The 18,698-nt window shown below is 42.7% G+C and overlaps 1 protein-coding gene across 1 annotated transcript; it reads right to left on the reverse strand.

The window, feature by feature from the left end:
* Positions 1 to 6,252: 6,252 nt before the first annotated feature.
* Positions 6,253 to 16,522, reverse strand: GAL (galanin and GMAP prepropeptide). Its single transcript, XM_043973354.1, has 6 exons — positions 16,325 to 16,522; positions 14,462 to 14,545; positions 12,940 to 12,994; positions 10,015 to 10,101; positions 8,247 to 8,324; positions 6,253 to 6,408 (listed from the first exon to the last, which is right to left on the reverse strand). Exons 2-6 carry the CDS (start codon positions 14,543 to 14,545, stop codon positions 6,347 to 6,349), a joined length of 366 nt encoding a protein of 121 aa, XP_043829289.1. The 5' UTR covers positions 16,325 to 16,522; the 3' UTR covers positions 6,253 to 6,346.
* Between the last annotated feature and the right edge of the window lie 2,176 nt (positions 16,523 to 18,698).

An 18,698-nucleotide genomic window follows, 5' to 3' on the forward strand; every position in this document is an offset into this window, starting at 1 on the left:
TGTGAACTGAACCAACCATTCTGGAGAGCAATTTGGAATTATGCCCAAAGGGCGATAAAGCTGTGCATACCCTTTGACCCAGCAATACCACTTTTGGGTCTTTTTCCCAAAGAAATCATGAAAGGGTGAAAGGGACCCACATGTACAAAAATATTTATAGCTTCTCTTTACGTGGTGGCAAGGAATTGTAAGTTGAGGGGGTGTCCATCAATTGGGGAATGGCTGGACAAGTTGTGGTATATGAATACAATGGAATACTATTGTGCTGTAAGAAATGATGAGCAGGAGGAGTTCAGAGAAACCTGGAGGGTCTTGCGTGAGCTGATGATGAGTGAGATGAGCAGAACCAGAAGAACATTGTACACAGTATCATCAACATTGAGTGTTGATCTACTGTGATGGACTATATTCTTCTCACCAATGCAATGGTACAGAAGAGTTCCAGGGAACTCATGATGGAAGAGGATCTCCAAATCCAAGAAAAAAAAAAAGAACTGCGGAGTATAGATGCTGAATGAACCATACTATTTCTTTTGTTTTGGGGACTGTTGTTTTTTTCTATTTTGAGGTTTTTCATCAGTGCTCTGATTTTTTCTCTTATAACATGACTAATGCAGAAATAGGATTAATGTTATTAGGTGTATATATGTGTGTGTGTGTGTATGTGTGTGTGTGTGTGTGTGTGTGTGTGTGTGTGTGTGTGTGTGTGTGTGTGTATAAAACCTATATCAGATTACCTGCTGTCTAGGGGAGGAGGAAGGGAGGGGAGGGAGGGAGAAAAATCTGAAATTGTAAAGCTTGTATAAACAAAAGATGAGAACTATCTTTACATGTAACGGAAAAATAAAATAATTTATTAATTAAAACAAAAACAAAAACAAAAAAAGGTTTTGTACAAACAGAAGCACTGCATACAAAATTAAAAGTGATGCCGAAAGCTGGGAAACATTTTTTATGGCCAGTACTTCTGATAAAGGTCTCATTTCTAAAATATGTAGGGAACTAAATCAAATTTATATGAATCCAAGTCATTCCCCAATTGAAAAATGGTCAAAGGATATGAACCGGCAGTTTTCTGATGAAGAAATCAAAGCTATCTATTCCCATATGAAAAAATGCTCTAAATCTCTAATGATTAGAGAGATGCAAATTAAAACAACTCTGAGGTACCACCTAACACCTATCAGATTGGCTAAAATGACAAAAAAGGAAAATAATAAATGTTGGAGAGGCTGTGAAAAAATTGGAACACTGATGCATTGTTGGTGGGGCTGTGAACTGAACCAACCATTCTGGAGAGCAATCTGAAACTATGCCCAAAGGGCTATAAAGCTGTGCATACCCTTTGACCCAGCAATACCATTTTTAGGTCTTTTTCCCAAAGAGATCATAAAAAAAGGGAAAAGGACCCACATATACAAAAATATTTATACCTGCTCTTTTTGTGGTGGCAAGGAATTGGAAATTGAGGGACTGCCCATCAATTGGGGAATGGCTGAACAAGTTGTGGTATATGAATGTAATGGAATTCTATTGTGCTGTAAGAAATGATGAGCAGGAGGAGTTCAGAGAAACCTGGAGGGTCTTGGGTGAGCTGATGATGAGTGAGATGAGCAGAACCAGAAGAACATTGTACACAGTATCATCAACATTGAGTGTTGATCTACTGTGATGGACTAGGTTCTTCTCACCAATGCAATGGTACAGGAGAGTTCCAGGGGACTCATGATGGAAAGGGATCTCCAAATCCAGGAAAAAAAAAAAGAACTGTGGAGTATGGATGCTGATTGAACCATACTTTTTCTTTTGTTTTTGGTGCTGTTGTTTCTCTATTTTGAGATTTTTCCTCATTGCTCTGTTTCTCCTCTTATAACATGACTAATGCAGAAATATGTTTGGTGTTTATATATATATATATATATATATATATATATATATATATATATATATATATATATATATATATATATAAAACCTATATCAGATTACCTGCTGTCTAGGGGAGGGGGGAGGGGGGAGGGGGGAGGGAGAAAAATCTGAAATTAGAAAACTGGTATAAACAAATGTTGAGAACTATCTTTACATGTAACTGGAAAAAAAATACTTTTATCAGAAAAAAAATTTTTAAAGATTAAGTTGCTTAAAATGTAACTTCAGCATATATATAAATGTGTGTATGTATGTATATCTACACATACATATATATATCTAAAATGTGTGTCTACATACATATACATATGTGTATATATATCACTCCAACTATAACTTCAAAATTCACAATAAACAGTCCTATACTATAAGCAAATTCCTAGTTATCACCCCCCTCTAATCAAGAAGTGTTTGCAGTGGGGGATGGGATTCTATTTTCTTAGTGGACAGCCAACAAAACTCTTTTCAGTAGGCAAACTGAAAGTTTCCCATTTCTTCGATTATAGTTCTTCAAAATATTCAGTTTTCAAACATGTTCTTATCCTTTAACAGTTCAGCTCGTAATCTAGCAACACAAAAGAAGCTGTGTTCCCAAAAGCTTCTATACAATGTCAGAAACAATATTATGCATTTGAAACATGAAGCAAAAATCCATTTCCAGTCAGGTAACCTTGACTCCATTGAATGCATTTCCAAATGACCTCATACAGAAAATAATGTTGAGCAAATTTAAGTGAAATTTACATAAACTGATCTCTAAACTTTGTCATTCTAACTAGCTCTCAAGTTGAAACATGATGGAACCTTGTACCATGTCACCAGCAGAGTGGAAACCAACTGATAATCATGTCAAAAATCTTATCAGATAAAAAAAACAGAAGAACTTTCTTTTCATTATTGTAAACTGAATGAAAATAATCTGAAGAAAGAGCAGCCTTTAGACAACTCTAATAGCTGAATTTATAGCTTAACAGTATATAAATTGCCAGAGAATTTCTTTTCCTATCTACATTGGTGTTACAAAGTTTCACAATAGAAAGTATTCAATTTTATATTAACAATACTAGGAAATAGATGTAAAGCCTTAGACTTAGTTTTTTATTTTATTATTATTGTTTTTTTTTAGTGAAGCAATTGGGGTTAAGTGACTTGCCCAGGGTCACACAGCTAGTAAGTGTTAAGTATCTGAGGCCGGATTTGAACTCAGGTACTCCTGACTCCAGGGCCAGTGCTCTATCCACTGCGCCACCTAGCTGCCCCGACAAGCCTTAGACTTAGAATTCACACCTCTGACTATTAGATAAGCTTAAAGGGTGCTGAGCTAAGTACTCTAAGATTCTAGATGACCAATTTTCACCCAGGCAAAAAAGCTCTGAGGAGTTAGGTTAGTTCTAACTGGCATAGCCCCTTTCCACCAGGCAGAAATCCTTTGAAAGTCTCCTTACAAACCATCTTGAAAAGGTGTGGGAGCACAGCTAACAAGTGCTTGTCTAACTTCACTTTTAACTCACTCAGAAGATTGGCAGTGTGGTATAATGGGTAGGTATTGAATCTTTTGTTATTTCCAGGCTGCAACTAAAATGAAAACTCAAAATTAATTACTTCAAACTGTTAGTCTTTTGTATGTCTAAAGAATTTTTTAAACGATTATACCAGTCATAAGAATTAAATTTATATCCAACAGAATCAAAGAGTATATCTTTCTAATCCACATTTTTAATTCAATGAAATTCACATTGCAGTTAGGCACTGTTCTATTCTATATCATATATTACAATATGTGTGCACTTATGTATAATATAGTACTTATATATATAACAAATTACATAATATCTATATATGGCAAACTATATATAACAGTAGAAGTAGCAGCAGGAGGAGGAGTAGCAATGCAACCTTAAAGTGCTATCTGGTAATAAGGAGTAGCAACAGTAGCCCTAGTAGTAGCAGCAGTAGTAATGTAACATTAAAGGGCCATGAACAGATAAAAAAAAATTATGACTACTATATACAAAACACTACTAGCTGTCTAGTAACAATGATCACCAACAGTAATAGCAATAGCGGTAATGCCTACTTAAACTGCCACCTAGCAGTGAGGAGGAGTAGCAGCAGGAGCAATAATAATACAACCTTAAAGTGCTACATGGTAATAAGGAGTAGCAACAGTAGTGATAACAGTAGTAATAATGTAACCTTAAAGTGCTATCTAGTAATAAGGAAAAGAAGCAGAAGCAGCCGTAGAAATAATGTAAATTTAAAAGGATGTGTGTGTGTGTGTGTGTAAATGCTGTATATATAACAGGAATACCTATCTAATAAGGAGTGGGAGAAATAACAGCAGTAGCAGGAATGCCACATTAAAGTCCTGCCTAGTAGTAAGGAAGAGAAGTAGCAGCAGCCGCATTAGTAGTGTTGCAACCTTAAGGCGCTATCTGCTGAGAAGTAGCAGCAGCAACAGCAGCAGCCCTAGTAGTAACAGTAGTAGAAATGTGGTAGAAGTAAAGGGCTATAAACACATAAAACAAATTAATATAACACATGTTTCTATATATCTATGTATATGTATAAGAGTAGTAGCTATCTATGCTACCTAGTAATAAGGAAGACAAAAAATAGCAGCAGCAGTAGTAGTGTTATTGTAACCTTATAGTCCTATCTAGTAATGAGGAGTAGCAGCAGAAACTGTAGTAGTAACTGTATAAGTAATGTAAATTTAAACTGCTGTCTAGTAATAAGAAGTAGCAGCAAAAGTATAGGAGTAGTAATGCAAGGGTAATGTGCTACTTAGTAATAAGAAGGAGGAGTAGCAGCTGCTGCAGTAGTAGTAATATAACCTTAAAGTGCTGACTAGTAATAAGGAAAAGTAGCAGAAGCATCACCAGAAGTAATGTAAACTTCAAGGGATATATATATATATATATATATATATATATATATATATATATATACACACAGACACACATATACACACATACACATACATACATACATACATACATACACAAATTAATATAACTGCTGTATATATAACAGGAATACCTATCTAATAAGGAGTAACAGCAATAACAGCAGTAGCAGTAATGCCACCTTAAAGTGCTACCTAGTAATAAGGAGGGGTAGCAGCAGCTGCAGTAGTAGTAACATAACTTTAAAGTGCTATCTGGTAATAAGGAATAGCAGCAGAAGCAGCAGCAGTAGTAATGTAACTTTAAAGGGCCATATACACATAAACCAAATTAATATAACTACTCTATGTATAACAGTGGTAGCATTCTGATAATGAGGAGTAGCAGCAGAAGCAGCAGTAACATGAATGCCACCTAAAAGTGCTACCTAGTAGTAAGGAAGAGCACCAATAAAATCAGGAAGGTGATGTCCTGACTTGCAAGTGAATTGGATTTAAGTGAGGGAGGGCTGTGCAAAGTCACCAGCCTCACTGTCTTCTCTGGAGCCATCTGGGTCCAGTGGCAAGATATGCATCAGGATGACTGGTAGCCCCGGATGCCCTCTTTCTGCAGGACCTCAGAATCAGGATTAATGTTGCTGCCCTTTGGGGGCAGCTAGGTGGTGCAGTGGATAAAGCACCAGCCTTGGATTCAGGAGTACCTGAGTTCAAATCTGGCCTCAGACACTTGACACTTACTAGCTGTGTGACTCTGGGCAAGTCACTTAACCCTCATTTTCCAGCAAATATATATATATATATATATATATATATATATATATATATATATATATATATATTGCTGCCCTTTTATGGGACCTCTGCCTCCAAAGCCTCTTTTCTTGTGAAGAAAGACCTCTTTTTCTTTATACAACATGCTAACAACAACAATTATCTTCTTAAGTTCAATCCGTTAAATACCCATAGAGTCAGCTCGTGATTTTCCAACTTATGGAACAGTCTCATGGAAAGCAAAAGAGCAAATACTCCGAACTTCTATTTGTCTTTGCTCTATGTTCTGAACTTCTCTTATTTATAGAAGCTAATTTGTTATTCTAATTATTTTGACCAGGTTAATATTAAAATGAAGTTGCATTCCTGTGTGCTATGTCTTGCTGGTGAAAAAACAAAGTGTCCCAGGCCTATCTGGAGTATCAGGAAGTACACGTGACAGAATCGGGAGGCATTTCTGTTTTAGAAACATGATTATAGAGGAACCAGACAGTCAAAATCAATTGCTATTTTTTTTATTTTATCACATAAATGAAAATATTTACGAAAGCAAAATGTCAAATTCTAACATCACAATAATAAGGGCAGAAGAGACAGGAAGAGTTTACTACATGTTAAGTTTGTAGATTACTGCAAACCACCACACTTTGAACTCCATTCTGTCAAAGCCCTCGGTAAAGTTTGACCTTAAAGCACACAATCACAGACACAAAAAACAACAAAAAAAAGCACATTCTCTCAGGATTGATTTGTTTCTTCTGATGAGATTGCAGATGGCAGATTATCAAGAGCCCCAGCTTCTGTAAGAGTCCAAACAAAATATCATTTCAGTAATACTTAAAGGACACAGATGTCAGAGTGGGATTAGTCCTGGGGGGCTGGGCTACATTTATGAGTTACCTGGCCACAGGATAGTCACATAAATCATTTACTGTCTTCTCTAGGTATGGGCCTAAATATAAATAATACATTAGCATTTCTCAAGTCTTCTGCATTATTGCTCTCCCAATTCATTGATTTCAGACAGCACTAAAGATGCATATTTCTAAATTGTCCTAAAGACAGAAAAATGATTTCTACAGATGGTTCTCAAATATTCAGCACAGTGGACAGATCCTTGCTGCAAAGTCTCAAGGATGCCATGGACAAAAATCACAGCAGGTGAAAAAACAGTGCTAGACTACATTATTAGTATAATGTTGGGGGGTGACGGGAAGAAACGGATTTCAGCACACCTGAGACTATAGATCCTTTTACTACTGAAGTGTCCTCTACATTCAGACCCTCCCTCTGCTAATGACTGCTTTTCCTACCCTAGGAAGAAGTTACCAGCCCTTCCCTCTTAAAGGGGTTTTTCCAAAGGTCTTGCCATGATTTGAATCAGACACAAGGAACTTCAGCACCCACATTCCCAGGTTTCTGGTGAAGCTCAGTTTTCTCCTAATTCCTTTGCTTTCCACTTTACCAAGATATTTATGGTGAATAAAATATCAAGGGGTTTGTAATGTTTCAGTGTCAAATGTCTCTCTCTGCCCATTCTCTGAAGCAGTTGCTGATCTATAAACAAACACCTAAACTAAGGGAAGTAGAGATGGCTTTTTAATCCAGTAAGTAGCCTTAAAAAGGAACAAATGAACACAAGTATAATTTCTCCATTTTCATGGTGCAACAAATAGCATTTTGATGTGCTCATAGACCGTAAAGGAGATAAATGCCCATGCAGAATCCATTAATTTTCTTGTGATTAATGGATGTGTAATTTCAGGTCATATGCATGTACCTGTGCACAATATACATTTATATATACACACAAAGTTTGCAGTATGACTGTATAGCAATGTATCCAAGTTCACGTGTGACTTGAGGCAACTGGTGGTACAGTGGATTCCCATGATTCATCAGAATTAATAAGATTTTACTGCATAACTCAATTTTCTCCTTCAGTCTCATACTGAACATGAGTCATCACCTGGACAAACTTGTTGGCCGTCTAAGGCAAATATATGATAAAATACTACTGGCAGTTTAGGAGTTAATAAGACTTCGTGCCTGCAGAGGACTCAAGTAAAATTAACCAAAGAGAAAGCTTCGACCCAACTGCAGGAGATATAAAAAATGCCAACCAAACCCTTCATCCCTTTCCTATACAACATTCCTATGCAAGCCCTAGGAAGCCCTCTCCTGAGGAGGGAGAGCTTCCCATGGAAAAAATCATGTCTGGAACCTCAGACTTTCCTTGAAATCTCTGGTATTGGTTGATTGAATGATTGATCAATATTGATTGATTGATTTTTTTTTTTGGTGAGGCAATTGGGGTTAAGTGACTTGCCCAGGGTCACACAGCTAGTAAGTGTGTAAAGTGTCTGAGGTCGGATTTGAACTCAGGTCTTCCTGAATCCAGGGCCGGTGCTCTATCCACTGTGCCACCTAGCTGCCCTGATTGATTGATTTTTTAAAAGAGTTTAGCAGGGTCATGGTTCTTTCTGCTATTGAGGTTTTCACAAAATTGTCAAATTTCAACATCTGGTAAAACCTGGATGTGAGAAAGCTCTAGCATTCATTGTTTTCTCAACAACTCTCCAAAGTAGTCAGCATTCTGAGAGTTGAGGCATGAAAAATAGAAGGTGCTTTTACATACCTTTGAGATGCAAGTACGTCAGAAACTCAAGTACCGTACGAACAATGTTGTCATCAGCTGTGGGCCTTGCAAAGTTTCCTGGAAAGCATAAGTAGTGAATAAAAGACTTCAGAGCATCATAGATTTCAAGCTGGAAATTATTCATATTATTCATCAATACTCTCTTGGGTCAGGGGAAAAATTCATTCTCCTTAACAGGAAACAAAATTTAAACTAGAGTTTTTAGTGTTCGGTATTTATTTTCCAATAAACTACTACTCTCCTCATAGCCTGTAAGAGTTCTGGAGCTTCCTAAAAGTAGGAAACAATTCACATTGGAAAATGTTGTTCACCCAGACCGATTCTCCCCCCAGACATTCGAGCAGCTTGTTAGCCTAAGAGCATGTAAAGAGACCCCAAGTATTGTTCTGGAACACAGGGAAGTGGAGAAACAAATCTGGGCTTGTGAGTTGGGAGTGAAGGCAGGGAAGAGGAAGTATTGGATTATTCCCAGTCACTGCATATGGATTATATGGTGCTTTGAGGGGCAGTGTCAAAGTATGACCATTATGTAGGAAGATTAAGTTGACCAAGGTGGTTATACAATACCTCTCCTAAAAGTCCACCTGGGTGTTAAAGCAGAGAATCAATACACCCCAGGAAGAATGTAGTGCATCTCTTCACATGGTAGCCTGTTTGGTTACAGTGTTGGCTACCTCAGGTGTCAAGAGCACGGGGCTGTATAAAGACTAGTCTGGCAGGAGAAGTTGGATAAAGGTGAGACTAGAAGTGAGGACACCAGGGAAATGCCCTCAGGAGAGGAGATATGAACATGAACTGGAGTAGTGGGGGAGGAATGGTGAGGAGGAGCTGGGAGGACTCTGAGGACTCAGTAACTGCTAGGATGTGGACAGGCTAAATAGAGAAAGGAATAGGGCAGCTAGGTAGCACAGTGAATAAAACACTGGCCCTGGATTCAAGAGGACCTGAGTTCAAATCTGACCTCAGACACTTGACACATATTGGCTGTGTAACCCTGGGCAAGTCACTTAACCCACATTTCCCTGCCAAAAAAAAAAGAATAAGGTTGTTCTGGGAGTTTCCTTTAGTCACAGAGGCTACAAGGAACACACTGGCCACTTCTCTGACTCTGGGGCATTTCTAAGCTAGCTTGGTGGCTGTCTGGGAATGTTTTCCACTGTGCCTACCACTTTAAGACAGTCTGGTCTAACTCCTGTCATTTTCTCCCTTCAAAAATACTCTTACTGGGGGCAGCTGGGCGGCTTAGTGGATAAAGCACTGGCCCTGGATTCAGGAGTACCTGAGTTCAAATCCAGCCTCAGACACTTGACACTAGCTGTGTGACCCTGGGCAAGTCACTTAACCCCCGTTGCCCCGCAAAAAAAAAAAAAAATATATATATATATATATATATATATATATATATATATATATTCTTACTGCTTTTTAAACCCTTCCTTGAAAGAATTCCTTTTAAAATGACCCTCTGGTCCTGCTATTGAATATCTTAATATGTCAGTTCCTAAGTTTCCTCTTCTATAAAATGAAGAAAAATAATGCAATGACAATATTTGACAGTAGACGTGAAAGGTTACCATTGATGTGCCCATGCAAACAGAGAGAATTAGCTATAGGGCAGAGGGAGATCCCCTAAAAGCTGGCTCTGGGTCCTGCCCCTTCCAGGAGCTCTAAACAACAGTTATGGGCAGAAATGAATCAAGGAAAACGTCTGTGGCAGTTAGGAAAGTGGCAGTGCCTGTGTCCTTACCTGGCTTCATGCCATCTTCAGCCTGCAACTCTCGTTTGCCAGCAAGGCCATGCTTGTCATTAAATGATCTGTGGTTATCAACCGCATCTATTGAGTCAAGCAAAGAAGGAAAGAGTTTGTGGCCTCTTCCTCGGGCAGGGCCAGTGGGGCTGTATTGAATTCCTGGGCCAGGGGAAAGGGTTCAAGAGCTGCTGTCAGCAATCCAAAGAAACCAGAACCAACAACACATCAAGCTAAGAACCATTGACTGAGGATCCCCATGGTGGATACTTGGGCCACTTCCTTGACATCGAGCAGCCTTTCCAGTCCAACAAAAATGCTATAAAGACAACTCACAGTCTGAAGTAATCTGGTCACTCATTGGGAGGCAAGTTTTCCAGCTGGTCCCATTGCTGGTCCCTTTGTATAGACCATATACAGACATTGTCTTTATTTAGGGCTTGAAACCCTGGATGGCTGGAAGCTAACAACTCCCACCTGGCTACCCTCAGGAGACCTCCAGTTCATCCAAGGACTGCTCCCATATAGAATCATGCTGAGATATGGATTCCAACGTAAGGGATTTTCCGCAGGGACCCCTCATGGCGCGGTTGAGATGCCACTACTTTTCTTACTAATCTAGGTGAGGTTACTACTGGCTAGGAAGTATTGTTTTTGCTACTGTTGTTGCTGTTTGGGTATTCCTGAGAATCTTTTCCCCTTTATAGTAGCAAATCATAAGAAGAACCCTCCTGGAGCTAAAGAGAAGAGAAATATCCGATAGGACAGAGAAATAGCCAACCTCTCTCATATCTTTGTAAGCCAGCTCCTTTGAGGATATCCATTTCTGGGTTTATTTCCCCAGCTGCTGGCACACATCCATTTAGTTATTCCACAAGCACTTAGTCAATGCTTGTTACAACCCAGGCACTAGCCCCCATTTTGTCTTTACAAAAAGGAAACAACCTCTAACTATGAGAAAATAACATATACTGAGAGAAGCAAATACAGAATTATACAAAGTGGCTTCAACTGGGGGCATCAAGAAAATCCCCCTCTAGGAAGTAGCCCCTGAGCTGAGCCTTGAAGGGAACTAGAAGTTACAGGCCTCAAAGGTGAGGAGGAAGGACAGTTCAGAAGGGGCTGGGCGGGGGGCAGCCTATGCCAAGGTTCCTCAGGCTGAAATCTGAACCCAATTCGAACAGATTCACAAAGACATTTCCTTCTATCTAATGGTCTGCACACTCTTTGTGCCTTTCTATACTGTTATCTCCCTGAAGCTTGAACCTGTCCATATACCAGGGCAGTCAGCAGATGCTGACAGTGATGACAACCTTTGCTGGTTGGATTCTTGGAAGAGGGGGTCAAGGAAGCTGCAAGAAGTATATTGGTGAGCTCTGGATTAACTGGAGCCCTTAACAGCTAGCTCACTGACTGTCTGGGAATGTTTTCAATGTCACAAGAAACCCACCGTGCCTGCCACTTTAAAACAAAGTCTGGGGGCAGCTAGGTGGTGCAGTGGATAGAGCACCAGCCCTGGAGTCAGGAGGACCTGAGTTCAAATCCGGCCTTAGACACTTAACACTTACTAGCTGTGTGACCCTGGGCAAGTCACTTAACCCCAATTGCCTCACAAACAAACAAACAAACAACAAAGTCTGGTCTAACACCTGTCATCTGCTTCAAATGGGATGCATGGAAAATTCCCTTCAAAAATACTCTTCTCTTTTCTAGGGTTCCAATTGGGGGGAGCTTTGTTTGCCTAATGAGCTATTTCAGCAAACACATAAAGGAACAGTAGCTATGATACAGTGAAAAACAAAACCTGAAGGGCTAAAATCCAGACCTGTGTTCCTGTCCCCAGCATTGACACTAGTTAGCTTTCATATCCTGAGCATAAGCCTGAGTGTCTCTGTTTCCACATCTGTAAAAGGCCAGGGTTAGACAAGGTGAATTTAAGAACCCTTCCAAAGCCAAAGTTCTGTGATTCCTCGTCTCAAATGCAATACAATGCAGTGAGGCAGCAGCCGAGGATCACAGACTGTAACCACTAGGTCCCAGAAGCTTCATGCCTCTCTCCATGGTAGCTAGAATTTGGATTGGTTGCAACAATCCATCCTACCCAAGGGAGGAATTCCACCCAGCAGAGTCATTGAGGAAAAGTCCTGAGTGCCACCTTGCTGGGCCAGGTCACCTACATAGACATTTCTATGACAAGTCCACATTCCTACTCTAACAAAGGACCCTCACAGTATGTCCAACCCTCCTCCAGTCTGCAAAAGCCTCTTCTTATTCAGATTGGAGTTAAGCAACTGGAGTGGTGTTTGCTAATCTCCCCAAAAGAACGATGGGTTACAAGGGAGCAGGGACTTGACTTTATGGGGCAGGAGTGAGAAAGCCCAGGATAGTACCTCAATAAGGCACAGGTAGTTCTCTGCTCTTCCCTCTCCCCCAACTCCAGTGTAGTTAAGTGCTTTCTTGGGACCTATTGATTAAAACTTCAAGATAATTCACAGATGAGTAATTCTCCATCACCACTTCTCCCTGCTCATCTGAATCAACCTAATTTTATCCACATCCCCCAGATTTATTGAGAGCTTTGGGGTTCTATAAAAAAGTATTCATTTATCCCAAGAAAAGTCTTTTTGTTTAGACCCACTTACCTTTCTTTATCTGTCCCAGTCTACATATTTTAATTCATTCAAACAGTGAACAACTGACTGCACATCCTTTTATAAAGGAGAAGATTTAGAAACATGTAATTTTCAATTGGAAGCTTGGTCCAACCCCCTCATTTTCTAGATGAAGACACTGAGACCTAACGAAGGAGAAAGCTTTGCCTCCGATAACTCAGCTACATAGTGACAGAACTCCAGCTTGAAAGAAAGACTCTAAATATTTGTCTTATTCACCTTGGAAGAGAAAATAAAGGTTTCTTTCACTTACGTGGACCAAGGAGATAACCAGCACTGTTCAAGGTCCAGCCTCTCTTTTCCTTGGCCTTAACCAAAGGGAGAAAGAACAGTTAGGTAACTGGATTTTTTTTTACCTGCTATAGTTCCTAGCTTGAAAAAAAAGTTCCAAAAAATAAACATTTTAATTAAATAAAAGTTTTTAAAAATAAAAAAGTTCCAGTTCCAGAACCTCTTTTGGTATGATCTAACTTGATGTGTGCTGAGACTTAATTCTATTTCAAGTAACCTTGGATTGAATGAATGAATGAACATAGCCCAGGTAACGTTTACAAGGTAAAACAAAGCCCAGTAACCTTCAGGATGCCAGAGAGTGTGTGGGATGAGCCATGGGGAGCTAGATTCTCCTGGGGCCATCTGCAAATTGGGGTGATTTTAGTAATTTTGGAAACTGCATTAACTCATTGAGACTAAGATATCCTGGGCCTCAGTTTCTTCACATGTAAAGCCAGGAGGTTAGACTCGCTGATCTCTGGGCTCTTAGATTTCATACAGCATTATTTATAGGTGATTAGTTGAACCTTATTTTAAATCAAATAGCCAAAAATTCAGATTCTGTTGGGGTACTGAGAGTGACTAGCCCACCAATTATTGTATCAATTCAAATACAAAGTGTATTCATTTTGCCAAAAGGTTCTTGTCAGAGTTCCTATAATAAATGAAACTCTTTTACTGATTTTTCAATGATTCCATTTGACAATATTTTATCTACATACAACTTTGCAGGTATCCTCCCTTCCCCCCATAGGTTGCAGAGTGACCCAAATACAGCAAGTGTTGTTTGTTAATAATTATCTGTTAATGCTGATCTCTGAAATCTCTTCTATTTAGAGTCATTAGGTTTAGGGTTAGAATTGATTGTCCAGATTGAGGCCTACCTATAATTCATTAAATGTTTGCCCAGCCAGCTGATTTTTTTTTAATGTTTTTATTTTATTTTATTTTTGAGGCAATTGGGGTTAAGTGACTTGCCCAGGGTCACACAGCTAGTTTAGTGTTAAGTGTCTGAGGCTGGATTTGAACTCAGGTCTTCCTGAATCCAGGGCCAGTGCTCTATCCACTGCGCCACCTAGCTGCCCCTCAGCCAGCTGATTTAATGCCGTTTCCAACATGGTGGAAATGAACCCAAGGAGATGTCAATGCTTTGAGAGAATCAGGGGTTAAGGTCGACCACGGACTTAATTTCCTCCCCTTGCCCCAAAGCCCAGATCCTTCCTGCCTGGCCTTTAGCCCCTCTTCCAAATCTTCCCTTCTAGCTCCTCCCTGGGGTCTCTCCCTTTAGGTGGCATTGCTTGGGGCAGTACAGGGCTCCTGGGGATTTGAAAGTCTTCTTTTCCTATGATTAGGGGATATGGAGGGACTCCCCCACCCCCCAGCTCAAAGCTGAAAACTTTTTCTGTGCATGTAAAGCAGTGTTTCTACTATTCTCTGAGACAAAAGAGGGAGTTTGTCCCCCTCCCCACCATAAGGAACAGCTAGGGTTCTAAAACACTTACGGATAACACGAGTCCCAGGGTCTCTGACAGTGTGGCACAGAGGATGAGGGAGGCCAAGAGGAGGCTTCGGGTGCACCTCTGCATCTGAAAGGTGAAGACAGGGCAGTGGTGGAAGGTAGGGAGAGGTAGAGGGATTGGCTGCCCCAGGATCCCCCCTACCCAAGGGTAAAGAGGTCATTAGTCCTAGAAAGAAAGAAAGCAGGAAAGGGGTCATTGGACCTTAGAGCTAGGGCAGTAAGGGACCTCAGAGAAAATCTGCTTTAACTCATTTTGCAGTCGAGGAGCATGAAATTAGAATGCGAATTCTGTGGGAGTTTCCGCTTTTCTTTGTGTGCCCAGTACTTAGCACACACACAATGCCTGGCGTGAGGTGAGACAAACAAAGACTTATAAATGCCTACCTCCTCCCCCCAATTCTTCTCATACATTATCCCCCACCCCCACCCCAGGGACCCTGGCCTCTGGGCTGTTCTTCACACAAGACTCATTATTTCACACCCAGGCATTTTTCTTGGCTGTCCCCCAGTCCTGAAAATCCCTCTCTCTTCTCTCTGCCTCTTGGCTTCCTTAGCTTCCTTGAAATCTCCACTAAAATTCCACCTTCTACAGGAGGGCAGCTAGGTGGCACAGCGAAGAGAGCACTGGCTCTGAAGTTGGGAGACCCTGCGTTCAAATCTGACCTCAGCTGATTACTAGCTGCATGACCCTGGGCAAGTCACTTAACCCCAATTGCCTTAAAATATCTGGAGACTGAAGGACCAACAACAACCTTTTCCAAGAAGCCTTTCTTGACGACCCCCGCCCCCATGCTAGTGCTTTCCCTTGGTTGATTTTCTGTAATTTGTCTATATGTTCTTTGTACATGGCTGTTTGCTTGTCGTCTCCCCCATTAGACTGTGAGCTCCTTCAGAGCTGGGACAGTGCTTAGCGCAGCGCCCAGCACATAGTAGGTACTTCATAAATGTTGACTTGAAAACTTGCTGACTGTGGCTAGAGAAGTTAAGGGACTTACTTACCCAAGGTCACACTGGAGGAATAGGACTTGGTGAGTTCACTGACAGAGTGCTGGTCAACAGAACTTCCAATTTCAAAGCCTTGGAATCTGCCCCAAACCCAGTCAGGGAATAGAAAAATGGGAGAACGGGAAAACCGCTGACATCAGTCACTGAAAGGTAATTGTCTGCCTGTACTCAGGGAAAGGACAGCTGTCCGTTTCATGGATACAGGGACTGCACTTGTTCCAGGACGGATTTGAGGAAGGACCTTTGACCAGAGAGATATAAAGCCACACCCTCCCCAACTCTAGCTCAGGGGTTCTTAACCTTGTCTGGGTCTTGGACTCTTTGGACATAAGTCTGGTGAAGCCCGTGGACCCTTCTCAGAATCGTGTTTTTAAATTATTGAAGGAAACGGATAAGTTTCATTCGGTTAGAGACAAGTAAAGATAAAGCTGTAATCTTTTTTCACGCTCCAGGTTCCCGGACCCGCCGACATCAGTTAACATCACGTTAAGAACCCAGACGCTAGATTCCCAAGAGACTGTCTGCTCCTCTGAGCCCCAGGACAGTTTATGTCAAAGATACGGCGACCCGTACCCTGCCCTAAGCCGGGCCACTCCCTATACCCAATCCTCAGGGGACAATCCCAGGGAGATGGCACGCCTAGGAAGCGCCCGGCGGGCGGTCGCCAGGAAGAGATGCTCTGAGGTTTCCAACAACCTGCACGGGACACCCGCGCAGAGACAAAGTGTAGAAGAAAGGCGGGCTACAAAGTCTATTACCTGGAATCTGGTCAAGGTCACGGCTACGGCCTCGGCTCCCCCTCCCAACCCTGCCCCCAAGTGGAGCCAGACCCTGCGCCTACCTTGAGCTCGGAGCGCTGGTGCACTCACTACCTTGGAGAGGAAAGCACGGTCGAGGCTGGCTGACTGTCGGCAGTGGGCGAGGCTCGGGCGGACTCACTGCATGCGTCGAGGGCCGCTTGGAGATCGAACGCGAGCAAGACTGACTGGCGGCCCGGGGCAGCTGAGGACGGGTGGATGTCGGTCTCGCCTCCGTCCTCCCTCCCCACCGAGTTCTGGCTACTTATGGGGCGGCGCGTGCCTGGCGGGGGAGCGTCCACGTCACCGGCCCGCCCCGAGGGGGATAATTGCCCCTTAGGCGGACCAGCTGCCTTAGGGCAGGACACAGATTACTGTCATCCAATTAGAGGCTTTTGGAAAAGCTCAGCGAGCCGAGCTGCCCGCCCGGGGAGGTGGCGGGGGTGGGGGGGATGGCAGGGGGGTCAGGACTGGGCCGGCGGCCGGGAGAAAAGAGCCCACCGACGAGCAATTATCCCACATCACCTACAGTCGCGCCCGTCGCCTGGGTGGCAGCTGGCGGGGATGTGAGATGAGGGAGGCAACTCCGCCCCCCGCCAATCCAGAACCCTGAGCACACTCCACAGGCATCCCAGCCCGCCCAGCTGGGGGGCCTCGACCATCCCAAAGCTCGCTTCTGTTGTGAACCAGCACCCTATTTGGGGCCGGGAAGGCAGATCCAGGGCGTCCGGAGCTGGCAGAGGAGACTGGTTTGGGAAGCTGGGAGATGGCCCGAGGGGGCAGGTAGGAGCCAATCCCCTTGGGGCTTTTCCCACCTGTGTTACCCACAGTGGCAGGCTGGCCTCTGGCCCCTCTTCCTTGGACTTCTTACCCCCAAGGAATGATCGGACAGCCCTCTCTAGTCATGCCTCAGCTCGGAGCCTCAGTTTCCCTCTCTGAATAACAAAGCGTTTGGACTAGCTGATATGGGAGGTCCGTCCCCTCTAGCCTCAGGATTGGGGTCAAAGCTAAGGCCAAGGTCAGGCTTCCCTGGGATATTGTCTCTTCCTTGCTACCTGGACGGTAATGAAGCCCATTCTCCGTGTCTGTAAAAGACCCTAGACTTGTTAGACTTGTTCCCATTTGTTCCTCAGAACAAGCCTGAGTTCCGAGAGTGCCGTTGAAGTGCCAGTGAGGAAAGGGAGGCTCCGAGAATGACTGCAGGCCCAGCGTCTCACAGCAAACTGCACCAGCTCTCAGGGACCCTCTGGGCTCGGGCTCTGCTGCCTCTTTGGTGGCAGGGATCCTGGCCCACGAGCATCTCTCAGCATGTCCCTAAGAGCTGGAAAGCTGGGCCTAGGTGGGTGCTCAGCAAACACAGGCTGATGGATGATGTCCTGGGCGAGGCAAAGGAGGACCACTTCCCCTTAAGGGCAGCAAGAGTCTTGAGCAAGTGGGGGAAGGGAACCGGAGCTGCTAATGAGGAGCTTTCTCCAGCTCCACATCCATGATCCTACAAGTCCTCTCTGAGCCTCAGTTTCCCTATTTGTAAAATGTGGGAGTTGGACTAGAGGTCCCTTACAGCTTTCGATCTCTGAGCCTGTGGCTGTGACAAACACTTCAACACTTCTAGTTTCTGTGGTTTCCCCTCCTGTCATTAACATCCCTCCTGATGTACAAAGAAGTCTGAGAGCTGGGAGTGGCTAAAAGATTCGCCGGCCCCAGAAGAGCTTGTTCGACCCTAACGAGGCTGACCCTTGGACAGCAGTTGCACTGCCTTCGGTCTCTGGGCTTGGCTGGAGGGGGCTACCTGAGCACGCACTCCCCTAGTTCAGGCGGGATTCAGCCTAGGAGAGTTGTTCAGTTGTTTTTTAGTTGTGCCCAACTCTCCATGACCACATTTGGGGTTTTCTTGGCATAGATACTGGTCTGCTTTGCCATTTCCTTCTCCAGCTCATTTTACAGATGAGGAAACTGAGACAGACAGAATGAAGTGATTTGCCTAGGGTAACACAGCTGAGGCTAGATTTGAACTCATAAAGATGAATCTTCCTGATACCATCCCTGGTGCTCTAACCATTGTGCTGTCTAGGTGAAGTCTAAAAGGAGGTAACATGGTCACTTACATGGTCACTTACATAAAAGTACCGCCAAGACCCTGAACCAGATAAGTGGCTCATTATTTCTTTTGCAACACCCCCAATCACAGTGCCTCATTACGTATCTGGCTAGAGTTCTTCCTTCTGCTTCTGTGCTTGAGACAACCAGTCCATGTTGGCCAGTCTTTTTTAGAGCCAGAGGTCACTCACGTCCTCAATTTTCCTTGTCAAAAATGCTCTTAGTCTGTTTTTAACTGAGGAAATGGCAAACCTGAATTCTCCAATTTCCTATGAAAATAGTCTTAAAACCAGCTTCTGTTTTCATCATTTGGTTAAGTGA

The sequence above is a fragment of the Dromiciops gliroides genome, chromosome 6 (assembly GCF_019393635.1).
Source record: "Dromiciops gliroides isolate mDroGli1 chromosome 6, mDroGli1.pri, whole genome shotgun sequence".
In the NCBI taxonomy this organism is placed as follows: domain Eukaryota; kingdom Metazoa; phylum Chordata; class Mammalia; order Microbiotheria; family Microbiotheriidae; genus Dromiciops; species Dromiciops gliroides.

Bases quoted from the DNA above. Each gene is read 5' to 3' on its own strand.
- GAL (XM_043973354.1), bottom strand. From the start codon at position 14,545: ATGCAGAGGTGCACCCGAAGCCTCCTCTTGGCCTCCCTCATCCTCTGT. The intron at 12,995-14,461 runs GTAAGTGTTTTA...CCTTTGGTTAAG, and splicing joins CCCTGGGACTCGTGTTATCC to GCCAAGGAAAAGAGAGGCTG. The intron at 6,409-8,246 runs GTATGTAAAAGC...GGACTCTTACAG, and splicing joins GACGTACTTGCATCTCAAAG to AAGCTGGGGCTCTTGATAAT.